The following is a 27,610-nucleotide window of genomic DNA, read 5'->3' on the forward strand; positions in this document are numbered from 1 at the left end:
ACTCAGGCGGCGGCGCGGGCAGCCCGCCCGGCGCGGGGAGGGTCCTGGGGCGCCGCGCCGGCGGCAGTCAGCGCTGAGGGCGGGTGGCAGCCGCAGCGCGGAGCGGGAGCGAGACCCCGACACCGGGCCCGGGCCCGCCCCGCAGCTGGGGCCTGTCGCCATCTTCCCCTCACGCCCCGCTGGTGACGGCGAGAACGGGCCGCCGGGCCCCTCAGGTGAGTGTCGGCGGGCGGGATGGAGGACGGGGGGCCGCGCCGCGGAGGGGCCGGGAGCGATCCCGGGGGGAGGGGCCGGGGCGGGCTGACCGTGCCAGGCGGTGGGGCAGGGCCTGCGGCCGCTGCGCCGTGAGGTGGGCGCTGCCCGGCGGCATCGCCGACCCTGGAGCCGCCTTGGTGAGGGGCCACCCACCTCCGCGCCCCGTCCCCGGCGTGCGGGCAGGGCCGCGCTGCGCGGAGTCTGCTGCCGCTTACCTCGCTGAGGGGAGCATCGCCCCGACTGCTGGCGCGGCGGCGACGCCCGACCGCCGCCGTCCCTTTGTTGTGGCGTCCGCGGGCGGGCTGGGCCAGCCTGGCCGCCGTGGCCGGCGCGGTGCGTGCCCGGGCCCCGGCCCCGGGGCGGGCGAGGCGGCGGGCGCGGGGTGTGCCCGAGCTCCGGGGCCGCTTCAAAGGCGCGTCGGCTCCTCTGCGGCCCTGGCTGCTGCTGGTGCGGAGCTGACATTCCCGACAAGCCAATTCGGGCTCGGCGCTGTGTAATTAGGGAGTGCGGTTGTTCTGAACCCTTTTACGGGCAGAGGAGGATTTCGTGTGGAATTGCACGTGAAGGGAAAAAAAAATTGGTTTTTTTTCTAGTCAAAATGCATTCACTTCTAGTCTCTGTAACTTGTTAGGGTTTTTATTTGTCTGCATTCTATTCTCGCTCTAATATGCAAGTATTGCATAATTTAATGTCACCTTTTTGGCATTCATGATGCAGAATGCTCTGGGTAAAGAGCGTGCATGTTGTAACAGGGATTGATGAATGGAAAGAGCTCTGCCAGTCGCCTCTGAAGCATGGCGAGATCAGGATTACTGTGGTGGCTCTAAAGCAACAGCTGATCTAAGCAGGGTAAAAAAACGGATTACGAGAGGGAAAGCCAGTGAAAAACCTGTGTGAGGCAGAAACGGCTGGTCTGTCAGAGGACACTTATTTGCTGTGCATCGGAGTAGAAAAAGGTTTCAATCATAGAGTTCAACTGTACAAAATTTGATGAAGGTTCTCTATTAAGGCCTTAATATTTTCAATGTAGTTCATTTAAAATAATGAATTTACTCAGGGTAAAATGGGTGTCAGTGAGTTGCACTAACTGTGTGGGAATCAATTGTAATAAAAAAAATGGCCTATAGCCTTTTTTTTTTTTTTTTGTAAATTCTTTTGATATAGAATAACTGGAAGATGATTGAGGGCACATCAGAAACGGAGCCACTAGGTACTGACCGGGCCTCGAGTCCCCTGTGGGGCCTGTGTAGGCGGAACTCCGGAGTGGCCTCTGGGCAGGCCCGAGAGTCATATGTAAGTGACTGTGGGGTGGATTAAAAGGTGAAATAACTTTATGCAAAACAGCCAGCTTTTAAGATGTGTATTACTTCTTCACCTTGGGTTCTTCTGTGACACAGCTCACCAAGATGCTGAGGTTATGGGTATGCATTGCAGCTGTCATTGAAGTCAGCGAAACAAGACTTCTAATTAGGCATCGCTTCTCCCTTTAAACGTATCACCATTCTTGCAGTGTGACACTTAAGATTTGAACAATAATATTTCTTTCTTGTATTTGTGAGTAGTTAGAGGTTTTATATTCCTTGCCCAGTTTTGTGAATGCATATTGTATACTATTGGCGAGTGATCTATTTCAGATGATAAATAAGAATAATGCTTATTTTAGAATTTCACTATTTACTTGTTTTCCAGAATATTAAACCTTAATTTAACTTTCTATCATGTGAATGCATGTGCATTTTAAATTTCTTCTAAGGGAAGTAGCTTAAAGAGACTGTTCAGACACTATTTTTATATACTTCTAGTTTATAAACATTTTCCTGAAATAGTAAGTGTATATGTGTAAGTGTATATAAATTTTTTAGAATTGTTTTCTATGCTTAAAACACCATGGGAGGATTCTTGCTGTTGGCATGTTCTTAGAACATGAGTAAGAACAGAACAATAATGAAACCTCTCTCTGGAAAATTTAAGAGTAGGTAGTCTGTGTTCCAAAGAGCTTGTTTAAAGGACATCTTGTCCATTGAAGCTACAGAGAAAAGATGTGCCAGGGGTGTGGCAAGAAGTTGTTTTTTTTTCTTGATGTAGATTTATTAGGAGGAAAACAAATTTAAATACAGAACTAGTAGACAGGAGAAAGAAGGAAGGAGGACAAGTGTGGAAAAGTGCCATTCTGAAAAGACTGGGTAAGAAAAAAAGGTTGTAGCAAAAATCTGTTTGGTAGAAGGCACCTGAAATGTTAAGCTCTAATACTCGTTTACTTTCATTTATACAGCAAGCTAATGCTATGCTACAGTTATTCTTGAGTATTAGTGCTTGAGCTGATCAGATTGTGACGTTAGGTGCCATATGTGCTGGCAGAAAGCAATGTAGTGGGACAGACCAGAGATGCAGCTTGAGCTCTAATCTTGAGTTTCCCTGCTGTTCTTTGCTTTTTAATTATTATTATTTTTATTTATACACATATACACACATACCACTGAATGTCAGGAAAACTGATATATTTCATAGGAGGTGATGTGTAAGCCTATGTATATTTATAATTTCATGATAAGTGTTACAGTGCTGCTTATTATTTTGACAGCATAATGCTTATAAGAGAAGTCTGAGCTCATCAGCCTAAAAAAACATCAATTAAGTGAAAATCTTCTCTAGTAGGTTTACTGTTTTTTCTAGCTATTTGTGTTGCTCTGACAGCAAATGCACACTAAATATTTTCATAATATTGTTGATGTATGAGCTTATCAGTGTACTTTGACTCTTCTTCAGAAGTTCAGTGTCCAAACTATGTTTGGATATTATAATATATTTTTGTTAACGGGACCGCAAAAGTGGTGTTACTGGTCGCATATTAAATATGGAGGGTGCCGATCATCCTTTATCCTAATTTATATGGGCAGTATAAGTAAACTAAGTGAAGTGTTAAAATTGGCAAAGGCTTTATGTTCAGGACAAACCAAACCTGTTCTTTTAAAACTACAGTGGAAAATAGAAGACAGCTTCTTGCAGATGCTAGATTTTACTTAATGTAGTTGTACTCTTAAGCAAAGTACTGAATAGTATGCTTATTTTTCCATCAATGGAGTACATAAATAATTAAAGACAATCTTGAAGCTGTGTAGGGTGGCTTCCTGTTTAGACTTGAGTCCAGTAGGTCCAGTTGAAAAGCAAGCTGGACTTGGTGTTCCTTTCTTCAAAGGGAGTCTTAGTCTGAATTTTTCTAGTAGTTTTCTGATGGGGAGTCTCAATACAGGTTTGCCTAAGTTTTACTTTGTCTTTTGACGAGGAAGTTAATTTAATTTATATAAAAACTACCAGTGCCATAAAAGTTAATAGAAGAGAAATGCAAATGCATTAGGTGGGGTTGGGAATTAAGACGTTAATACTAAACTGCTGGTTAAATTTGTGTTGATTTTTTTCCTTCAGTGTATAAGGAATTTCTCTCTGTGACCAAAAATCCATATCCAGTTGCCAAAAGGGGAAGTTGAAACAGGGCTAAAACTCAAGGAAAAAACATCTTTCTACAAGTTTTGGCTTTAGGTTTGTGTGTCTATCTGCTTTCTTTCCTGCAGCAAAGATTTCTGCAAGCCAGATTTTAATTTTTTCCTTTGACTTTACTAGCTCAGAGTGGGCATGTGGTCTCCAGGTGTGTCTTTCATGAGACCCATCAAAATATTTGATGATTGGAGTCTTCTGTGACTAAAATGAGAATTTAACCCAGCCATTTTTAAAAAAAAAGTTAGGCCATTTCATCTGGCACAGTTAGGTTTCTTGTTCCAAAATAAACTATGCTGCTGTAATCGAATGCTTTCCTAGTCAAATGTTCTGCAAAAACTTACTTGGAAAAAAGCTGGCATACAACTGTGAGGAAGATGGAAAACTTGGGGATTTAGGCAATGTAGTACAAAAACCCCTCTTATTAATGCCTAATTTTTTGTATCTCTTCAAGTTCATTAGCATTGTTTTATGATGGTCAGTGAGAAGTTTCACTGGAGTATTTGTCTCTTCCCCTCTTCTCCAGTAAATAATTAATGTCTTGTTAATACTTTATGAGTGTCTTATTTGGATTATTCAAACTTTTTATATCTGTTCTTTGATTTCTTATTACCAGTTTCTGTGTGTCTTTCCTAATATGAGATAGATAATTAGCTTATGGACTCCAGTTTTCCAAGGCCAAGGTGTCTGGAGGCTGCATCATCTCTTCAGCTTGTCTTGGGAGCTGCGTTACCCACAGTTGGTTGTCTTTCAGCATAGTAGTTGCTGGATTTCCACATATGTAAATGGTTGTGTGAGGGAATTAAGAAGCATTTTTATTTCCCCTTTTGAATTAAAAGGAGGAGCAGCTGGGGTAACTATAACCTATTGCTGTGGACATCTTGCTCTGTATGGTCATGTCCCTTTACTCATTTTTCTGATCACTGTTATTCCACTGTCTCTCCTTGTTCCTGGGGATATTGCCTCCTGCTCATGGTTCATCACTGATACTGGCTTCTTCTCTGTTCTTTGGTGCATGCTGATAATAAATTTAAATCAGGTGAAGACTTTGCTACTGCCAGAAAGCAAAGCTTTGTCAGTTCCTTGTGTCCGCATTAGTGCCCTTGTGTCCACGGAGTGATTAAATGTTTAACTTGCGCCTGGATCAGAGGAGTGGTCTGGCTAACCATGCTGCTCCGTTGGTGCCATGAGGTGGCTGGGGACGTGTGGCTGAGTGCGGAGGTGGGAAGAGGGACCGCCACTCTCTGCAGTTACATGGGCTTAAATTGAGTTTTTCCTGATGTGAAATCGCGCTTTTGTAACCACTAGCTTTTTTTTTAAGAGCTCCTGATGAGGCAATGCTACATGGCTTGGCTGTGTTATAGGGTTTCACCCCACATCCCCAGATAGTTTTCAGCAGATGAACTTGGGAGCTACAGCTGTAAAGTCTTTTTAAGGTTTAAAAAAAAAACCAAACATGTTGAACAGCTTCTGCTTCAAGTCAAACTTAAGGAACCATGCAAGACTTAGCCAGAAGCATAATTCATTTTAGGTTTCCTGAGAGAAGTACATGCTACAACTCACATATCCTTGGAGGAATTGTGTTGCAAAGGAGCTCGGATGTTGTATCCATGGGAGCTTTAAGCAAGCAGACTGCTGGCAGCCAGGGCCTTGGCCTGTCACTGCTCCAGCTGCATCTTCCTGCTTTTCCTTGCTGCTGGCTGGAGAGCTTATTAGACCATTGAGCCACTTCAGCACACGAGCTGGTGGAAAAGGTAACCCACTGACAGAAGTGAGGAGTGCTAAGGAAGGGGCAGGCACACGCAGCTGGAGGCAGGTGAGCGAGTGGGACTCTGGCAGTCAGTGGTCAAACTGGCTTAGGCCACCTTGGGTTTGCAGCTTTAGATTCTTCATAAAGCACATAGACAGAAATAGTTGTCCTTAGGAAGGAAGAATGAAAAGCCCTGGCTTAATTCCCATATACTACTTCAAAAACAGGGTAGGGGTGGACTGCATTATTAGTGTGCTGCGCTTTTTCTATGTGTTAGAAACATTTAAGTTTGTGTGTAAGATCTCTAGATAAGGACATAGTAACTGGCTCATTTTTATGCCCTTTGAACTTCACTGTTAATGTTTCGGAAAGGAAAATTTTACATGTTGCAGACTTGGTAAGCACAGTATTTTCACACTGCAGGAGGATTGACTTCTTGGTAGATATGTTTATCTGGGCCCCTATATATGCATAGGACAGAAATAAAAAAGGTGCAGATGCATTGTCAGGTCTTAATTGAGGCTTCATAATAAACCTTCTAAAATCAACTTCCTAATCTTGTCTAATTTTTGTAATGCTACAATATTCTGTCCTATAAAACTATTTTTTTTTTTAGTAGCCAACATTTGTTAACCAAGCAAAAAATAAGATACTGATCATAGCTAAAATTCTTTCTTCCCTTTTAGGCTGCCATCATGACGGCTGAAGAAACAGTGAATGTTAAAGAAGCTGAAATAATTAAACTAATACTAGATTTTCTGAACTCAAGGAAACTTCATATCAGTATGCTGGCACTTGAGAAAGAAAGTGGGGTCATTAATGGCTTGTTTTCGGATGACATGCTTTTTCTAAGGTAGGACTTCTTTCTCTGGTGCTTAAATACCACATATATGAAAAAATACAGCTGGACTGTGATTCAGTGAGCAGCCCCATGCCACTAAACACGAGTTCTTATGCCCCCATCTTATTCTGCTTCTTCCTGATCCCAATTCTGTGGTCCAGCCCTGCATTGTGTTCCAGCTCTGAAGTTAATGACATCCTCCTATGAGCCACTTGAAGTAACTGACTATGCATCATCAACATAGGTTGAGTTAGATTTTTTTGTTTGTTTGCTTGCTTGTTCATTCATTTTAACTTGGTTATTTTTCTGGCATGCTAGTGAATTAAAGTGTGAAGGAGCCTTAACAAGTGCCAGTGTCAGTGCAGGGTAAGTCGAGGAAAGCACATAAGCAGGAATAGGATGGGAGAGCAAGATCTGTTGACATCATTGATCTGTTATCTGCTTACCGTGTCCCATGGAACTGAATGTGTAGTTTATTGACTTCTAAAATAAATAAAATATTTTTATAATATTCTAGTGCTAAGATCTAGTATGAGTGGAGGGGTTTCCAAAGCTTTTCCCCAAAAATATTATCTGCATTTCAACATAATACCTAGATTTCTCTTAAATTTAACAATATGAAAGGGGTCTCTGCTATCATCAAGGCACGAGAGTTGGTGTGATTTACCATTCAGGATATTGCCCTCAAAATTATTAAAAGGAGTCACTGTAGATGCACACTAGTTTTATAGCATTGCTGTTTTCTATTTTGTGCCAAAGGTACTTAATAACTGTATGGAAGCATGAGAAAATAATCTATCCAGCTATTCTTAAAACATTAAAAAATATATTTTGTTGCTGAACAAGATTTCTCACCTGGTTTCCCTTTTGATTAAAATTACAGATATTGGAATAAAATAAAATGAAAGAAGAATTAGAGAAACATTAAAGTTATTAATCCTATTTGCTTGTTTCATTCTTAGCTTAGTTGGAGTATATATCTAATGAGAAACTCGCCTCTTCCTTGTAGATCTGGGCCTTTTATAGAGAACTCTGTGTGTGATATGAGGGTATGAAGAAATTGAACTCATGCATGTGTGCAGTCTAGCCCGCTGGTCTTGGAGTTGAAGCTCTTGTGCTGGCATAGCTCCTGCCAAGCTGTTCCTTTTACGTTCTTCATATGGGAGCTGTGTGTTTTCCCACCCCCCTTATAAAATAGTCTCAGCAGTATTTATATGACTAAAATTAACTAATTTTTAAGTTCAATTTTGTTCTTCAGGATGTATTAATTGAATCAATATATTTATTTGTACTCTTCAAGTAAGATTTTATTAAATAAGAATTAAAGGTAAAGCAGGAGACACAGGACCATCGTGTCCTTTTTGATGTGCCTTTAAAAGTTATTAATATTTGTCCTTCCAGTATGCAGTTATTTTTACGAAATATTGAGAAAGGACTTGGATGTTGTTCTCATTACTAGTCCCATCAGATAGTCATCTTGGCATCTGTGCAAAGCATTAACTTTTCAAAGCAGGCTGATCACCTGTTGCGTATTTAAATGACTGTTGTGCATTTAAATGAGCTGCTTACTTAGAAGGAAGAAGGGTGTTCTTGTCCAGTGAAATTAAAGGAGTGACTCTTTCTTTTACTAGGCAGTTGATTCTTGATGGTCAGTGGGATGAGGTTCTTCAATTTATTCAGCCTCTTGAATGTATGGAAAAATTCGACAAGAAAAGGTAAAATAGAATGTATGTCAGAGTTCAGTTTTTCGAGTTGTGGAAAATACATTAATTTCTAAGTATTGTATATGAAAGCAGTAGTTCTAAGTTTTAACTTAATTTTTGTTTTTCTAACCTGTATACAATTCCTAAAGTGTGTGCATGTGTTTTTTAACTATGAAAAATATGTGCACACAATCTGTAATGAATTTTCATTTGCCATACACTTTAGGAATATGGTGCATGTTGTACTAATTTTTTTATAGTTGGCTGCTCTGTCATATTTCTATTCAAGGAATGAGTATGATTGCTATACTTTTTTCTTCTTATTAGCCTTCTAATATTTTTAATTTAATATTTCTGAAAGCAATAGTTGAAAAAGACATTTCCTGTTAAAAAATAATTTTGTGGTTACCAGTTTGTTAAAATTTGAAATTGGAGTTCCTTGTCATTGCAGTTTCTATGCCTAACTCAAAAATTTGCTGTAAAATACCCTGTTTGTCTTTAAAAGAATGTATAGTATTTCACTTCTCACCTACAGATTTCGTTACATTATAATGAAGCAGAAGTTCTTGGAAGCCTTATGTGTAAACAATGCGATGTCAGCAGAAGATGAGCCTCAGCATGTAAGAATTGTCTCAGGTTTGGGAATTTTTTTGGTGTCAGGAAGCATCTTGAGATATTCTGATTAAAGGCAGAGCAGAAGCTCCCAGCACTGAATACACAAATTTTTGCTATTACAAAATGGTTTCATAAACAATGGAAAAAATAATTGGTATCCTTTGGAAATGAATGTGGCTACCAGGTCTCGAATAGAATTGTATATACAAGTGTTGCTTGAAACTTAGCAGCATAGATCAGTGACTGTATGCTGTGTTTGTGGTCCTGATCCCGAGATTTACTTAAGGCTGCTATGCTGAAGTACAGGGTTCTTTTTTTGAAAAGTGTTCTGAAGCAAGCCTCAGAATCACAGAAATTTATTGTCATGATCAGGACCAGGTGAAAGATTCCAATTTGAATTAATCCTAAACTTCATTTCTATTGTTTTTAGAGAGAAAGGACACAGTTGTTTCTGTGGAGGGAACAGATGTGTTCACAAAGGGCCGATTCAGTTAAATGTGCAAGCAGCAGAAGTTGTGAAATTAGGTTTTCAATATGGAAAGAGACATTAACTCAGACTGGCAAAGAAGGTGTGCAGATTGTGAAATTAACTTTAGTTTTTCGTTTACGTTGATAATACAGGAATGCCAAATTTCTAACACGAAAATGTTATGAAATTAAAAATGAAGAATGCCAGTAGATTTAAGACAACTTATTTTGTTTTCCAAACTGAATTGATTTTAATTCTTTGTCCCATTACACATACATTGTACTGCAAGGTCTTCTCTTGACAGTGTAGAGAAAGCTAAAAGTAAGTCTGTCTTTATAGTTGTAAAGGGAAGGTGTACTACTGCTCTGATCGGTCAATTTGTATACTGTTACTAGATAGCAGTACAGAAAAAAAAAAAATCAGATATATGTCCTTTATTTTTTGTTTTGAATGTTACCAAATGCGTTGGCATGTTGTGGATGAGAGGCTGCTGTATTGAGCAGATGCTAGGTAACATGGGTAAGTGGGGGTTTTTATTATTTTTTATATCTTTGTAACTAAAAATGCCAAGTTATATGTATTTAACATGGTTCTTAGCTTTTAGCTATCAACAAGCTTTGTACTAAAGCCCTCTATTCATTTGGAGATCTTATCTTCTGAGAACTTTTTGAACTTTTTTGATTGAAGAACAGAAAATCTCAATATCAAAGCCAACTCCAAGTTGCTAATCCATGAAAAGTAGAGAAATCTGCAAGCCTTTTATAACTTATGCCAATAGCTTTTCATAGACATAAAAAAAGGGGGGGAAAAAGTCAGTTGGCTTTGAGAATGGAAGTAACCTTCAGTGCTACAATAGAATTGAAGCTGTTTAGCTACAGATTTAAAATTTTAAGCCTATCAAACCTGCAGTGACATGAAAAAGTGGCATAGATCTGTAGAAAATGGGACTGGGTGGGGAATTTTAGGAAGTCAAAGCATCCAGGAATTTGGCTCTTTTGTAACTACATTTGCATCAGCAATTTCAGACTATATTGTATGCTGTTTTAATTAAAATTTAAACAGTAATAGTAATAAAGGAATGATAGCGGATAAATTCTGCTACTGCCTGTTCTTCAACTGTTTTATTGTAGAAACATATGTACTACAAACAACTCTCTTAATATTTCTGTAGCTGGAGTTTACAATGCGAGAGGCTGTACAGTGCCTGCATGCGTTGGAAGAATATTGTCCCTCTAAGGAAGACTATAGTAAACTCTGCTTGCTACTGACGCTGCCTCGCTTGACCAACCACGCAGAATTCAAGGACTGGAATCCCAGCACTGCACGGGTTCACTGCTTTGAGGAAGCCTGCGTCATGGTGGCAGAGTTTATTCCTGCCGATAGGAAACTGAGTGAGGCTGGCTTCAAAGCAAGTAACAATCGTTTATTTCAGCTTGTAATGAAGGGATTGCTTTATGAGTGTTGTGTGGAATTCTGTCAGAGTAAAGCAACAGGAGAAGAAATCACAGAAAGTGAAGTATTGCTGGGCATTGATCTCTTGTGTGGTAATGGGTGTGATGACTTGGACCTTAGCTTGTTATCATGGCTGCAGAATCTGCCAGCTACTGTTTTTTCTTGTGCTTTTGAACAAAAGATGCTTAATATTCATGTTGATAAACTCCTCAAGCCTACAAAAGCTGCATATGCTGATCTTTTGACACCTCTTATCAGCAAACTTTCTCCTTACCCATCATCCCCAATGAGACGGCCTCAGTCAGCAGATGCTTACATGACCCGTTCCTTAAACCCTGCCCTAGATGGGCTGTCGTGTGGATTAACAAATCACGATAAGCGAGTCACAGACCTTGGGACCAAAACTTCTCCAATGTCACACTCCTTTGCTAATTTCCATTACCCAGGAGTACAGAATCTCAGCCGAAGTCTTATGCTTGAGAATACTGAGTGTCACAGCATTTTTGAAGAGTCACCTGAGCGGTAAGTGCAACTGTACCTTTATTTTTACCTTGGCTTATGTTGCACTTTATATTTCTGGGTTCTTACCTGCGTTGTAATTTTGAACATAATTGTAACATTGAAACATAATTTGATTGCTTAAATTCTGTTGTAATTAAAACTCTGTATACAAGGTGTTTTCTTCCTTAACGCTTTTATGATAAAAGTAGATTTTCATATTTGGACATATTTTCAATAGTCCCAATGAAGTCGGTGGAAATGACTATATGCCGTCATTGTAGCATTCCTCTGTCACTTAAATTGTTACAAGAGTAGTTCAGCTTAAATATTTACTTAGTTTTCCAAATCAAATCTGAAGAAGGCAGCTGAATGTATTGTGTTTTTTATATTGGACTTGGAGATATCTGGATTATGATAGCAGCGATTGCTATTAGTAACTTCTTTTAATGCAATGTAGACTGCAAAACTGACTTCTCTCTTTCCTTAAGAACTAAAGCCTGTATCAAAACTTTGCACTTTTTACCTTCTGAGGGAAAAGTCCTGGTAACTGGGAGAAATAGTGCTTGTCAGTTAAGAGCTTATCATCATGTTTTTGCTTGACCTTTATTTTGCTGAGCAGTTCTGCCCCTTTCTAAATGTTATATTCATGCTTCTCTAGAAAGCAGCTGCCAGCTTTGTTGGCTCTTAGAGAACCAGGTGGGTAACTAGCACTGTACTTGGGTGCACTGGCCATCAGAGGACACTTTCAGAGCTGTGGCGTTCAATCCTGGCTGCAGTTGATGACATTGTCTATTAGTTCTGCCTTACAGCAATATTGCTGTATCTCGTGTTAAGATAAAAAGCAGCTGTAACTAAACTCAATGAAAAAGAAACAAACACCATCATAGTGATGTCAGTTCACCAGTGATAATGGAAATTTTTACAGTAATGTATGTTTTAATATGTTATCTTAATGCTTATCTTGAAAGGAGCTATTTTGTTTGATTCTAAATGATCCACTTTAAATCTCTGGTTTTACCAGCCTCTTCACAACTGAAGTTTTTGTGGATAGCTTAAGTCTTATGGAAGTATCCCTTGTGTAGCATTTTTAAAAAGTTTACCTCCTGAAGATACTAATGAATTGTGAATCCTCTAATTTTACTGATCTGTATGCACAAACCTTAACATTTGTGCATGTAGCCCAGGGTCTAGTGTTAAAACTGATGCTTGAAAGCTTTTTGTTTCCCTTTTCAATATTAGTGTACCAGAATAATTCTGCACAGAGTTATCTTGTGTGGTAAATAAAGTGGTAAATTGCTGCAGTTCTTCTTTGTGTAGGCATTTCCATGTGATGTTAAGTGACGTTTATAGTTCTTAATATGTTTTGTTATTAATTAATATCTCTCTTGAAGGTTAGAATTAGTTTAAGGGACCAGACCCATGGTTTTCAAGAAGGCATTACATTTTTCAGAAGAAAATCCAACTTCAGATTAAGTGTCCAATTTAAATGGCAATATTTGCAAGGGTGGAAGCTGGGAAGCTGAGCTTTATGTAAATCTGGCCCTTGCTTCCTCTTGCACGTGACAGAAATACAGTATTTCTTTTATAAGTTGTATTCAGCAAGCAAATACTTGTCTTTTAGTCAGCTAAGTTACTTTTGTTATTATACAGAGATACCCAAAAAGTTTAAAATGACTTCTTAAAGAGCTGTGCTCCAAGTCACTGAGTAAAGAGGACATTGACAAAACCGAAGATGGGAATCCAAGGGTTTTAATATGTTCTGCACACTTACTGACTGCTAAACCATTTTGGAAAGAGTTCCATGCAGAAATACTGAATTATTCAAGAATAGCAAAACTGATATAAACATTTTCCTGTGTAACACTTTCAGGAATGTTCAAGCTGATGGATGTTAAACATAGTTTAAATTTAGATTGGTAGTGGTAAATAAACCAGTATCTTATAGAAGACATTAGTCACCTAGTGTATCTGATACGTTCCATGCATGTAATTGCTTTGAAAATAAGAAATCTTGAATAACTTGTTAGTTAAAGGGTATATAATTCATGTGTAGGGATAGAAAACATGGAATTTGGATATTCCATGGTGGTAAGGCTTTTTGGAAAATGTGGGAACAAAGCACACTGATTGACTGTACTTTTTGTTTGTTAGGGGTTTTACTTTGTTTAGTGTAACCCATTGCAAGTGGCATCTTTTTCCTAAGCAATATCTTCAATTTTATGTAACTTAAGTAGTTTGCATACTTGTGTTATCAGATTTTACTCTAGAATGTTATCTTTCTCTACTTACCAGGGGATTTTCTACTCTTAATTATTCTCAGTTAAGCTTCTCTTCTTTTCTATGTTGCTGCAAGAAGTGATACTCCAGTGGAGCCACAGCATCCCATCAGCAGTGAGACTTTGTGCCAGAGTGTGGGTCCAGAAAATGAACCACTTAATGGAGCGCAGAGTCAGGGAGCTGCCAAACAAGAGAAAAATGAGGTAGTGGTGGTTTGTTTAAAAATAATGAGGCCCTTTGAGCTGTGTTCTAATCACTTCATAATGATTTGCCTTTGTGTTGAGAGCTTCGTGCATGAGAATGGGTTGCATTGAATCTTGCTTTTACTATAGTGAAAATACCATATTGCATCTTGCATAAGAAATGACACTTTTTTTTTCCCATTGTATAAAGTTCTGCTGTCATTTGAGTCTGTAATGCAGCTGATTATTCTGCCTTCTCATGTCAGCAGAGTTGCTAAACTGTTGTGTATATCTTACCAAAAAAAAAATGCTTTGAAGTACTCAAAGTCAGCAATGTTAGATTAAACAATGCTTAAGAATCCTCTTAGTGTTTTAGTGAGGAATCTGGCATGTAGCCTGCAATTTTTGGTATTAACACCAAGTTTCATAGGTCATCTTACATCATTTTCTGTCTAGAACACAGAGAAATTGGATAATTCCCTAGTAAATGTGTCTTTGCTATTTAGAATCCAATAGCATAACCTTTTTTTTGTATTCATCTTTGAAGGCTTGTGCCTTGACTGTCCTTTTTTTCCTTTTTTTTTTCTCCTTAACAGCAATATGGGGAAAGTGAAATAATAGTTCAGTAGGAAACAATGAAAACAGTTACATATTTTATTCTTTTTCCACAGTTTTAAATATCTATCTCTTAATTCAGTAATGATTAATAACATTGAGTATGTGGTCTGATTTGTTTGCAGACTCCAGTTTGATTTTCTTAAGTAAACTTTGTCTTGGGTTATGACATCTATATAGTACTGAAAACCAGTCTAGTCTTGACAGGGCTATATTCTTGTAGACTCTGGATACTTAAGTGAGGCAATGGGGCCTATTGGAGGATTAACAAAGTCCTCCAAACTTGAGGACTTGACTCCCCTTAAGGACTTTGCTGAGTAACTTCTCTGCTGCAGCACTGTTGTGTACGCACATTGGGAATAAGGGGAGGAAGGAAAGAGCTTAGCTAGACACGTAGCAGAGCAGGCTTCAAAAGGCAAAAAAGGGGATGCAGAATTTGTAGGAGAGAATGAAGGCAGGAGATGCTGTGCTGTAGGTGAAGATGTTGGCCAGGCTATTATACACAAGTAGAAAACAATGTAGTACCTGGTCCAATTTCATCTTGCTTTGTTTTCCACATCGTAGTGGTATATGTGCGTACCTGTGTGAGTAAGAAATTCAAGTTTCTTTTCATAGCTTTATTTTTGTGTTGTTCCTGGAGGGATTGAGTTAGAAGCCAGAGTTTATAGAATAGAGCATCTGGGCAACATATTTTAGGTTTAGGTGTTAGTTTGGGTAATAATGACATAGAATCCAAAGGATCAAAGGATTGAATCCAGTTGCAACAAAGAAGTATTGGTCGTGGAGAGAAGTATAGACAAGAATATACTTGTTGCTCAGGATTATAACCCTGTGACTGGGGAATAGTTCATGTATTTGAAATACAGAGAATGAATGCTTTCTAGACTTCTGAAGATAACTTCAGAGTTTCTAAATTGCAGGTATTCATCTCAGGAAACCTAAGGGTGGTAAACTCTTTACAAATACAACAGCGCTAGGAAATTCATTATAAAAAAAATTATTGTGTCAGAGAACACAAAATCATAATGCAAGTCTTTTTATTTAGAAGAAATGCAAAGGCTCATAGTTATGAAGAAGGATCCTCTGCATGAATTGTCTGAACTAACGCAAAGTTATCAGGATGTCCTTATACTACATAGAATCACCAGATGACAAAGATGTCACTTTCAAAAAACAAAAACACCACCAGGGTTTTTTTTCTTTTACTGCTTTTTTTCCTACTAGTTGGTAAATATGCAGTTAAGGTTTTTTTCTTTAGAAAATGCATGGCACTAAAGTGTTACTATTTTGGTCTTGGACTAAAGTGCTTTTGGTTTTCTGTAGGGTGTTTTTGTCTGTTCATTTTTAACTTGTTCTCAACTGTTTTATGATGGTAGCATTTGGAACTAGTGGCACAGAGAGAAAGTGAGGATCAGGGAATGCAGAAGGCAGTGAGTCTTGGGGAGCTGGCGGTGTGGGAAGCTAAAGATAGTATGTAAAAGGGAAGAGACTGTGAGAAAGGAAGCTCAAGTATTTGTGTTTGGTCCAGAAAGTAAGGAGTTTTAAAGTTAGAACAAGGTACCCATTTCAAAAGTAAGATGTAACACTTGGATAGTCTGCTTCAAGGCTGGCTACTGGGAGAAGTACATCAGCTCTGCAGACCGATGGCAGGGAGGTGTCAACATGGCAGAAAATACTACATTTGTAGTGAAAAGATGACTTGGAATTTGGAATGTACCTTACACGGTTTTCTGATTTTTATTTTCAGTTTCCAATCACCTATTTGTCTGATCTTAAGTAATACTTTGGAAGTTTTGTAGGAAAGAGGAGTCTCCTCCTGAGTTATGGCAGAACTACTTCAACAGTGAATAGCACAGGCTGGCAGTGATTTCCTTCTTTAATACATAAATTGTAGCTGGTTTTAAGGAAGAACGAAAGCATTGCTCCTTAGAGGAGAATCTGCTGGCCTGTTGACGCCTGTATTGAAATAAGAAATCGGACAGTGACTATTTAGGTTAAATACTGTGATTAACTATTTAATTTTCATCAGTAATTCTCACTTCTTTTTAGCTTCATGATTCAACAGAGCAGTTTCAGGAATATTACAGACAAAGACTACGTTACCAGCAGCACTTAGAACAGAAAGAGCAACAACGACAGTTGTACCAGCAAATGTTGTTGGAAGGAGGTGTAAATCAAGAAGATGGAGCTGACCAGCAACAGAATCTTACTGAACAGTTTCTTAACAGGTTGGGGGGTTTTGTTGATTCTCCCTCCATCCACTCCTACCCTTCCTCACGTTCTCATAATAACCTGGTTTGGTGGTCTTGTTTTTTTTTCTTGTCATTTGTTATTAGATCTATCCAGAAACTAGGAGAATTAAATATAGGTATGGACAGTCTTGGAAATGATGTACAAACACTTAGCCAGCAATGTAATGGGAGCAAAGGGAATGTATCTACCAATCCAGCAAGTAACTTTACATCACCACCTTCAGATGCTAGTCAGAGGATAACAACTGATAGCCAAAATGTTAATACAAGCACTCCTCGAAAGCGTGGATCAGCTAATCAGATACCCTTTCCTGAAGAGTCACCTGTACAGGGGAATCAAACGTAAGTTATTTGAGACTGTTCAGGACTGGAAATATCCTTCTGTTAGCACTGTGGGAGTAGCTGTTTGTATTTATTTTTAGTTATCAAATGAATTTGTCATTTAATAGGGTTATTTAGCTCATGATCAGTGTTTTCTGTATATTTTTATAGGGATTACAAAATCCTTTTTTTTTGTTATGGTTTACATTTTATGCTTATTTTTAATTTCAGACTTTTAATCCCATCTTATATGTATAGTTCTTGTTTATTTTGTGTTCTACTAAGTTTTTGAAAGCTTTTGTTTATGAAACATAAACTAGATGGAGAGACAGGCAGGGCAGAGTGGGAGCTGGATATCCTCTGTTAAATTAACGGTAGTGCTGACCTGAAAGCAACAACCATTTTTCCATGCATGTGTGTATACACGTACATGTTATGGAATGAAAACAAATATTTTTAACTTGCATTCACTTGTTTGATGCCTGGAGTTGCTGCAAAAACAGCAACTCCTTGTAAAAATAATAGCTCAATGGTAAAGAATCAGACACGCGTAACACTCGTCCACACAAATTAGTTCTGAGAATGACTGAAACTATAACTTTAGTCCAAAAAAATACTTATAAACAAATCTGTCCCTGCTCTTTTTTTCTGTCTTGTGGTGAATTTAAACTCTTTACCAAATCAAAACAGTGTATTGGAACGTGCTGTCACTCAGCCACACTTGGAAGACTCTTCAGGGAACTTAACTAGGACAAGAGGCGATGAGGTGAGTTTTCTTCTTGTCCTTTACAATTTGTGTTTTCACACGATTCAATATTTAGTCCTGAGTATGTGACATCCTCTTGTTGTTAATACATACTTAGAATGAATTTTGGTTGATGCAGTACCTACAGAATTACAGAACCATTGCGATTGGAAGGGACATCTGGAGACTGAGTCCAAACCCACTGCTCAAAGAAAGGTCAACGAGAGCAGGTTGCTTGGGGCTGGGTCCAGTTGGGTTTTGAGAATCTCCAAGGATGGAGACTCCACAACCTCTGTGGACAACCTGTTCCCATGTCTGACCACCGTCATAGTGTTCTTAAAACAACAACAAAGTTTAAATGGAAATTCCTATATTTCAATTTGTGTCCATTGCCTCTTGTCCTTTCTCTGGGTACCACTGAGAAGAGTCTTGCTCCATCTTCTTTACTCCTTCTGTCAAGTATTTATATACACTGATGAGATTTACACTCACACACGGTGAAAAGCACTTCTGATCTCAAGGCCAAACAGTCCCACCTCTCTCAGTTTCTCCTTGTACAATAGAGGTTCCAATGGGATGTCCTTTACAGACATTGCTTTGTGTTTTCCAAGTAGAAACTTTGATTGTCGGACTCCAGTCAGTATGGTCTGACTTTAGGGAAAATAACTTTGCAATAAGTACATTCCAAACTTTCTGCATCAGATAAATAAAAATAAAAATTTTAGAAAGGTGGTGATGAAGTCATCAGGAGGATGATATAATAAAGCTTAGCATAATTTAATGATAACTTTGTGTTATCTACAGGGTGAAAAGCTGATTCTTATGTTAAGTATTATATTTGTTTTATAAACTGTGTTTATGACTTGGACTGTTTTCAGTAAAAATGCAGCGTTGTTCCCCTTGCAAGTTTCACAGAGATCAAATGTGTTTACACAGAAATAAACTGTAATATGCATCTGAGATGGGGTGTTTAGAACAACAAAAACTGTTGGAAGCCTGGAGGGAGAAAGAGAAATGTTAATGTAATGTTAGCTGTAAAAGTGAGTTGAAGAAAATCACTTTTTGAAGTATGCTATTCCTTGACCTGGAGTAGACGTTGTTTTACAGATCTGTAATTTGAATAGTTTAGCCTGGTGCTGCTACTTATTAATACTTTTGGTACAATAGTTATATGTTATTCTGCAAAACAGTCACGTCCACTTTCAAATGTCCAGTTTTATGCTGAAGAACCTAATTTGACTGTTATCCTTCTACACAGGATGACAAATCAAAAAAGCAGTTCATTTGCATTAACACTCTAGAAGACACACAAGCTGTCAGAGCTGTAGCCTTTCATCCCAGTGGGAGTTTATATGCTGTTGGCTCCAACTCCAAAACTTTGAGAGTTTGTGCCTATCCAGAAGTAATTGACCCAAGGTAAGAAAGCTTGTATAATAATTTCTTTTTTTCTGTATCATAGCACTTCTTTCTCCTGTAGCTGCTGATATCTGTACATTTCATACCTTTATGTTGTTGTCGTAAATAGTGCAGTGCTCTCCTTAGAAACCTGAACTGCCAAACAAAAGTAAGATCTGCTGAAGAATTTGTATATTTGTGGGCTACTTTTTTTATTCGTCCATAACTGGCAAGATGCATTGCCACAATACCCCACCTTTCCTTATAAAAGTGTTATTTTTGTCTCAGCAGGTGGGCTTTTCTGTGTTTACTGTGATAGCTTCTGGTTTTGATATTCCAGGTGTAAAAGTGGGAGAAAGCATGTGTCAGTTCCGAAGCCAGCACAAGTTGGGCTTCATGATATGCAGTTTCTGGCAGGAGGACAGGCTTAACAGTAGAGAAAGCAATAAATACCATCTTCAACTTTTACAGCAAAATTAGCCAGAGCATGTCTTTTGGCTCATTGTTACTATAGTCATTGTTTTCCTGATGACTTTGGTTCCTTGACAGGAAAAGCGCTGTTTGTGGTTTACTGTGCACCTAGTCTTTTCTGTTTCCTTTTCACCCATTTTTTTTTAATAGGAGAGGGGAAAATATTTTTTCACCTGGAAGTAAATACTGCCATCTCAATAACCATCTCCTTGTCTTGGCTCCAGTTACATTATTTTCTTGGAGTTAGGGGGGAAGTGCAGGCATCTAAAACTTGACAATTTCAGAAGGAGCTACAAGTATGCACAGTGACTTTATCTGGGACACCTTCCTCATGTTCAGGCTTCTAAAGTGCTCAAAAAGTAATCTGATTTTATTTTTTTCTTTTCCTCCTTAAATATCATCAGTAAGGTGGCCTTTCAAGTTTAATTCCAAAATATTTATTGGCAATGTATGAAACAAAAAAAAAAAAAGAGTTGATTTTTCTGAAACCCGATGCAAGCCAACTTGATGGGCTTGAAGCCCAGACAAGCTCCTGATTGCTAAACAGTGCAAAACATTGTCAGTGGAATGAGTGCTTCTTATTGACTAACCATGGTCTGCTCTCACAGCTTGTTTTTCTAACCATTGGGAAAGGTTAGATTGACTCTGCAGCCTTAGTCTCTAGTTACAGTGCACGATCTAATGTGACAAGTGACATAGTGCATCTGGATATGAAAGGAATACTGAGATTTCCTTAATTCTGAACTTGTACTTCTTCCTTACTGTTTTTTTCACTATGCTTACAGTCTGCCAAAAATATTTCATCATGGGATTTACAAGTCAGCAGAGAGATTACATTATCTTAAAGATATTCTAATCCTTGTAACAACCTGAGTCTAGACAAACATTCAAAATTTTTTGTGTTTTTCAAAAAGCTATAATTGTGTAGCATATTTAGTAAATAGCAGTTGCTTAATTGTACATCAGAATTTTGTTGGGACTTTTAAAGTTCTTAAAATTGTCCTTCAAACTTATGTATGATTCAGGACAGGTTGGTTTTAGTTTTGTTTTTTTTTTTTCTCTAAAAGTATAATAGTAGTGTGCTTTTTTCACATGTTTGAGATTAAACACTGATAGGTACACATTACAATTCTGCAGATGTTGCTCAACTAATCACAGTGCTTCCACACAGTTGATCGGCAGCATGTGGTCTCTGTGCTGGGCAGGTGCTCCCGTGTCCTGGCAAAGTCAGTGATTCTCAGCTACTGCCTCCACCTCTTAACGTATGTTGCGAATCCAGACTCAGAGTGCAATATAAGGCATTAGGCCATTTAGGAAGCTCAGTAGTGTGTGTTGAATGGTGAGCCTGATTTAGGCTAATCTGTCATGGATTTCCTCTCTGGCAACAAAATAAAATTAGCTTTCATGTAGATTTATTTTAGTAGTCTTTACTAAAGCCATGTTTATCTCAAAAGTTTTTAAACAGACTTAGATGATTGTCTTCTGTTTTTTTCTCTCTGCCTCTTTTGTTCAAGTATGTAGAGTATGGTTTCTGAATTTTCAATAGCAATTTAATTTATTGAATTTCTATTGTTGATGTTACTGGAGTGAATGTTGATGGAGTTGGATACAGCAGTACTTTATCTTAAGCACTTGACTGCTTCCTGCTATGGGAATAGGGAAATAACATTGTAGGAAATTAATTTATTGAAGTAGAGGACATGTGCATCAGTGGGACTGTTCCTTTTATTTCAGCTATGCGTAAAGCTGATCTGGTTTCAGAAATAAGAATGTATGGTATGTTTGGATACTGTGAAGATTCCTTCATTAACATATAATGGTGAATGTGTCTTTCTTGCACAGACTGCTGTATTAGATTTTCTAGTAGATGAATGAAGCTCTGAGAGTCAACTTATTCAACAAATAGTATCCAATGCACAGCTCATAACAATGAACGTGTATAAGTGTTTTCTTGTATTGTATTGTATGGGTGTTTTTGTTATTTATTTAATGGCCAAAGAGGAGACAGTACTGTACTTAGGGCAGCATTTTTCTATGTCTTCCCAGGTAGGGTTAACACAGAATCATTTTTCTTGATCCTTTAACCACTTTAAGTGCTTGATGAGTCCCACCCATTCTGACAGCAAGGATGGCACAGACAACTACTTTTTGGATAAAACAGTAGGCCTCGATTTTTATTGCTACAGTACTACTAGGCACTGTAGTGCCTAGTACAGCCCCAAACACAAGTATATGGAGCTCAGTCATGTAATTATGCTGTCATACCAAACACAGTCCCCAGTTAGGGATTATGTCTGGTGGAGATTGGAAGAGAAACGCCTTCCTGCATACATACACAGAGGTTAAACAGGCTTCTGCTTTCTTCTTTCAGAAATACAGATTTTCCAACTGGCAGCCTGATAGTTTAGTTCCAGACCCAGCCGTTAGCCATGCCAGCTGCACTGTGTGCTACTACAGATAGTGTGTGCCTTATGAGCTTTCTTGGCATACTGTTGCTTAATTGAACTCAAGCACGTTCAAAAGTGGCCACAGGATCAAGATGTTGAAGGATATAGAGAAAAATCCCACCAGTTCAGGTCTCTGGGAATATGGTTTCATTGTACATAGCTAGTAATTACTATAGTTTATCTGCATCAACCCTTTATATATGAAGGGACTGTGTAAGTTTTGCATGTCCAATCACAAATACAATGGGAAGATGAAGAAAAACTGAGAAAATGGGATGGAGAAGATGCTTTTGTTTTGTCTTAGATCACATGTGTATGTTTCAATGCAAACAGTCATGCATATTTCCTGTTACTTAAAATTATAGAAAAACAGTGTTTTTGTTTTGGGATACATTGTTTTCCTTACAAATAAAAAGAAATTGGATATTTTTTTCTTTTTCTTTTTTTTTCAGTGCTTATAATACTCCTAAACAGCCTGTAGTTCGCTTCAAAAGGAACAAGCATCATAAAGGATCAATCTACTGTGTAGCCTGGAGTCCCTGTGGGCAGCTGTTAGCTACTGGTTCTAACGATAAATATGTGAAAGTACTGCCTTTTAATGCAGAAGCTTGCAATGCAACAGGTAGTGTGTGTGTATTTCGGTTAAAGAATTGATTTTCAATTATTTGTCCAATATTTCATAAAATCATTCAAATTACAGTGATTATGTAGTTAATAGGTTTTGTTCTTTTTATTCTAATACTTTTATTAACTTAGTCTCTCTTCCCTTTCACCATCACTGTAGTTTCTGTCGAGCAAAGAGCCACCAAGGGGTTGGGGATTATCTTGGGTTTTGTTTGGTTTGTGGTTTTGTTTGTTTGCATTTTGGTTTTGTTTGCAAGACTCTCTGGTATTGTGCTGTTTTCCGGTAGATTTTTTTTTTTTTTTTTCAGATATGGTAAAACAACCAGATGTTCTTACCCAACTCTAGTTCTTGACTGTCAACAGGAATTTATTTCCACTTCCAGTTGCCTTTTTTCTTGCCTAGTTCTGTCATCTTCTCTCCCATCAGTCTGAGGCTTCTCCCCAGCAAATAGTATTTTCCATGCCCAGCCCTCCTAATCAATACACTGAATATCGCTCTTGTATTTTCAGTTTTGAACTTAGGCTGCCTTGTCCTGTGTGGTTCGGCGTTCTCAATGATCCTTCCCTCCTGGCAGAGAAAGCCTTTTTAGTTTACAAAAGGAAATAAATGTACTCTAAACCTTGTCTGGAATTGGCCGTGGAGATGGTCCATGTACCTTTTACAAAGCTTTAGGAGCTGTAGGAAGCTCAAGCAACACTCAATGAGCATAAGATTCTTACAGATTTTATTTGAACTCCAGTAACTGAAATAGTATGTTCTATGGAAAGTGCATGACAATGTTTATACTTGGTAGTATACCTGCCCTTGCCTAAAATATTCTGTGTTATCACTGTGCTGCTTTAAAGATTGCAGGACTAACAGTGATAAACAAAGTATGCCTCACTTTGTTCCTCAATTTTTTATTTTTTTATTTTTTTATTTTTTTTAAATTATTTTAGGACCAGATTTGGAGTTCAGCATGCACGATGGGACAATCAGAGACCTTGCTTTTATGGAAGGCCCAGAAAGTGGTGGTGCTATTTTAATAAGTGCTGGAGCAGGGGACTGTAATATTTACACAACAGATTGCCACCGAGGTCAAGGCCTGCATGCTCTAAGTGGCCACACTGGTATGTATGTTGTTGCTTTTCTCTCGCGCTTTTTAAAGTCTGTATTATATTCTAATAAAGTTGTTGGTTTGGGTTTTTTTTAATGTCTTCATGTTTTTCTTTCTAGCAAGACTTCTTTTCTCTCCGAATTGCTTTTGAGGTATTTGGTCGGGGGGGGTGTTTTTAAATATATTGGCTGTTAATTTAATGGAGAGAGTGCATGGTTCCTTCCAGAGAAGATGCAAAGCTGGATATTGCCTTACACTGTTGCCATTTTAAATCATGCAACGTGCAGGTTTTCCATAGGACCTGTTAAATCTCTGAATGCAAAAATATAATCATAACTGTAATATTTCATTATTTGATTAATGATATTTAATCAAATAAGTCTTCTTGTTCACAGGTCATATTTTAGCACTTTATACATGGAGTGGCTGGATGATTGCCTCTGGATCCCAAGACAAGACCGTAAGATTCTGGGATCTGAGAGTGCCAAGCTGTGTTCGTGTTGTGGGAACAACATTTCATGGGACAGGTAAGACTTGCTGTCATGCTTCTAATCAGTCTTGCATGAAAATGTATTTTAAAGAAGTTGAAGTAGTATGGAGTGCATGTACAGTTGTTTTGTGTCACAGAATGGAGGCTTGGTTTTAAAAGAAAGAAGTTGTGAGGGTATCTTTACCTGTGTGTTTTGGGGTTTTTTTTGCTGTTTTTTTTTTTTTTTTAAAAAAAAGTAACATGTCCTTTCAGAAGTTGGCTAGTTTTTTGCCTTGTGACTTTCAAACAGACACTTACAAGTACATTAAAATAGAACAAGACACAAGACACTTTCAGAATCAAAGGAAGGGGTGGGAAGGGGCAGCTGTTTTTGCAAGTCATCAACATACTCTATAGAAATCTGCAAAAGGATTCTTAAGAACCACTTGGGTTCAGATTTGTTTCTTGAAACATTTAGGGGGGCAATAAATTAGAATTGGAGGGGAGAGGCAATTCTTTGCATTATTCTACGTTTTTTCATAAACAGTAACTTTCTTTCCTGTGATGAAACACATACTTTTTCTCAAGCAGCTTTAATAGTGGCTTTGCTACCATTCCAGTGTGCCCTATGGCTTCAGAGTTTTAAGTGCTAGAACATAAACATTTTCTTATTTTAAGATAACAGTAGCTGGGTATGTTCACCTTAAATTTAAGGCCAGCATTTGGTATTACAGAATCACAGAATCACAGAATCACAGAATCGTTTTGGTTGGAAAGGACCCTGAAGATCCTTACACAATGTATATTTCTGTTAAAAAAAAAAAAAAAAAAAAAAAGGCTATTTGCACAAATGTGCATAAAAAAATATAATGTGTGTTTGCTGGGATTTTTTTCTCCTGTAGGAAGTGCTGTAGCCTCAGTAGCTGTTGATCCTAGTGGTCGTCTCCTGGCTACGGGACAAGAGGACTCTAGCTGTATGTTGTACGATATTCGAGGAGGACGAATGGTGCAGAGCTATCACCCTCATTCCAGCGATGTTCGCTCTGTTCGCTTCTCTCCAGGGGCACACTACTTGCTCACAGGATCATATGATATGAAAATAAAGGTGACAGACTTGCAAGGTAACATACAACACAGGATACCAGGTTTATGTTCAGTTTGGTGCTTTTAATATTGAAGTTGTAAGAGCACTTGGTTCAAAGATCAGGTTTTAGTTTAAAAGGGGAAAAAATAGTAGAGCTTTGAAGGGTTTGAAATGTATATAACTGTGGTTGTGTCTGTTCACAGTTGGCTAGTTGTGTTGCTGTGAACTAAATCTTGTTTGGGGGGGGTCTGATTATGATAAAAGAACTAATTAACACTGCTGCCTGATGAGATGGCCATTGTTTTCAGGCAGGATTCATGAAATAGACCCTTTTTAAAAAAAAAAAAAAGTATTAAAATCATGTTGCTTATTTTTATTGGGAAGAGTTGAGAAGAGAGAAGATATCAGGTATATCTAATCAACTTGATTTTCTTGGACCATTAAATTTTAATCACATTGTTTGAAAACTGTGAATACCTGTACTTTTAAAGTTGGGCTGTGTCCAGTAACGCCTGAAAACCAGAACACTGGGGCCTTGTGTTATGCTCTTGGGGGTGTGTGTTGTGTGTAAAGTGTGCTTCATAAGGTGAAAGACATATGTAAGCTTTACTAAACAAACAGGAAAAAAAAAAAAAACAAAAACAACAAAAACTGACACCAAAAAACCCACCCTAAAAAAACAAAGAGCTGGGATATAAATTCATGAAATGACTTAATGATTTCTGTTCCTCTGCCATAGGGGACCTCACGAAGCAGCTGCCTCTTATGGTGGTAGGAGAGCACAAGGACAAAGTTATTCAGTGCAGATGGCATACACAAGATCTTTCCTTCTTGTCATCTTCTGCAGACAGAACTGTAACCCTTTGGACCTACAATGGCTAGAGTGCAAGCAAAGGCAACCTATGCAGCTAAAGCACAGAGACCTGAGACTACAGAACTGTAAAAACAAAGTAATAATAATTAGGCATTGGGAGAGCAGCAGTTGAGCAGGAGAGTGTTGTATCAGGAGGAGGGGCACTTGTCACAGATTTTTCTGGTTTCTAGGAGGTCTTGGTGTTTTTAGTATATTCTTCTGCAGTGCTTTCAGTCTTCCATGTGAACTCATGCTGCTGTGACCTATTGTAGTCTTGTTGCCAAAGTTTGAGGAGAACTTAAGTTGTTGATGTGCACTCGAGGTAACATGAATGACGTGTTTACAGTTTGGTATTAATTGCATTCCTTGGTCTTTGCCTCAATGAGAATTTTATATAGAAACTTAAGTTGAACAACACTTCAGTCAAGTCTGTACGTAACTAGTTCCATGCACACACGTAAAAGATAAAATTACTTCCACTGTTTTTTCAGATTTATTATAGTATATCACTTCTCAACAAGAGGTCAAACTTTATAACATCTCCACAATTTCAACTTTTTTAGTAATATATTCTGAACTTTAAAGATGACTAGGCAGTAACCACATCTTGATTATGGTCCGTTATATAGTGTGAGGTTTTTTCTTTCTTTTCATCTAACCTGGGGGAAATGTTGCTGTTTTTACTACATGACATTGTTTTGAACAAGCTAACATGTTGGAGGGGAAAAAAGTAAAATATTGATATTTTTTTTTTCTTTTTGCTGTAGAAACAGATATTTTACTTTTTGAATGCAACAGAATACCTCTGTGTATAATGTACTGTAGAAAGGAGTGGATTGGCAGCAGTTGTCACAGTGAGCTTAATGGCTACCAGTTTTTCAAGTGAAAGGGATACCATTAATGCTATAACAGAAACCAGCATGGCTTAAAATGCTATGTCTGCATGATAATTTAAGAATTAAATTGTTTAAATTCCCAGTTCAGAAGCTTATCTGAATTTTATTTCTTGCACTGTTTATGTATGGGAAATTGCAGTTTTATTTCTACAAAACTTTAGATTCTAATGTTTACGTACTGTTATATTTTCATATTGTACAGTTCCTTTTACTTTTTAAAATATAAACCTTAAACATTAGGTTATTTATTTATTTGAACTGCAGTTCAGTTTTGGATTCTCTTGGTTACTAAATTATATGTGCACTGTAGCGAGCATTTTTAACTATCGTATAAAAGTGGAAAGGTAACTATAGAAGTGTATCTGTGCTATAATCTCAATAAAGACCTCCAACACCTGCAGCTATCTCGTCTGGTATTTTAGATTCTCGCTTTATAATTCCTCAGTGTGACTCCTATACTTAAACTGTACATCACAATCTGTTGTGTGCCTAGAACTATAAAAAGCTTCACATCTTTGATACCGTTTCCAAGTACCTGACACTGCAGTGCGGTAAGTAATAATACAGTAGCACAAAGCTGAAACTCTTTATTTTTCTATGTTGGACACGTGGGTTAAGGTCCTAATGCTGCTTTGGAGGAGAATATGACTTCTGACTATTCTGTTCCTCCAGTTGTCTATCTGTGGTCAAAGCTGGCAGCCCCGTGCTCGTAATTTCCTAAAGGGAAGTCTTTTTCCTGTACGTCTGCCTGGAGCTATAGACAGTTTAAAATAAAAAAAATAAATCCCTGTCGCGCAGGGGCAG

The 27,610-nt window shown here is 38.2% G+C and overlaps 2 protein-coding genes across 4 annotated transcripts; one reads left to right on the plus strand and one right to left on the minus strand.

Moving 5' to 3' along the window:
- Positions 1 to 2: 2 nt before the first annotated feature.
- Positions 3 to 961, minus strand: LOC137666547 (skin secretory protein xP2-like). Its single transcript, XM_068406633.1, has 2 exons — positions 951 to 961; positions 3 to 744 (listed from the first exon to the last, which is right to left on the minus strand). Exons 1-2 carry the CDS (start codon positions 959 to 961, stop codon positions 3 to 5), a joined length of 753 nt encoding a protein of 250 aa, XP_068262734.1.
- WDR47 (WD repeat domain 47) lies at positions 76 to 27,198 on the plus strand. 3 transcript variants are annotated; one of them, XM_068407096.1, is made up of 16 exons: positions 76 to 215; positions 1,420 to 1,548; positions 6,184 to 6,350; positions 7,970 to 8,053; positions 8,577 to 8,661; positions 10,297 to 11,099; positions 13,432 to 13,558; positions 16,202 to 16,380; positions 16,489 to 16,746; positions 17,416 to 17,491; positions 18,729 to 18,886; positions 22,236 to 22,405; positions 23,347 to 23,517; positions 23,900 to 24,031; positions 24,876 to 25,094; positions 25,797 to 27,198. In XM_068407096.1, the coding sequence occupies exons 2-16, from the start codon at positions 1,432 to 1,434 to the stop codon at positions 25,937 to 25,939; spliced, it is 2,889 nt and encodes a 962-aa protein (XP_068263197.1). In that variant the 5' UTR covers positions 76 to 215; positions 1,420 to 1,431; the 3' UTR covers positions 25,940 to 27,198. The 3 variants fall into 3 exon arrangements, with proteins under 3 accessions (XP_068263197.1, XP_068263198.1, XP_068263199.1); XM_068407097.1 differs by having other exon boundaries at positions 13,435 to 13,558; XM_068407098.1 differs by lacking the exon at positions 1,420 to 1,548.
- The last annotated feature ends 412 nt before the right edge of the window (positions 27,199 to 27,610 follow it).

This window comes from Nyctibius grandis, chromosome 8 (genome assembly GCF_013368605.1).
Source record: "Nyctibius grandis isolate bNycGra1 chromosome 8, bNycGra1.pri, whole genome shotgun sequence".
NCBI lineage: Eukaryota > Metazoa > Chordata > Aves > Nyctibiiformes > Nyctibiidae > Nyctibius > Nyctibius grandis.

Coding starts and splice junctions, on each gene's coding strand:
- WDR47 (XM_068407096.1), top strand. CDS start 1,432: ATGATTGAGGGCACATCAGAAACGGAGCCACTAGGTACTGACCGGGCC. Junction 13,559..16,201: donor CCAAACAAGAGAAAAATGAG/GTAGTGGTGGTT, acceptor ACTTCTTTTTAG/CTTCATGATTCAACAGAGCA. Junction 16,747..17,415: donor CCTGTACAGGGGAATCAAAC/GTAAGTTATTTG, acceptor AAATCAAAACAG/TGTATTGGAACGTGCTGTCA.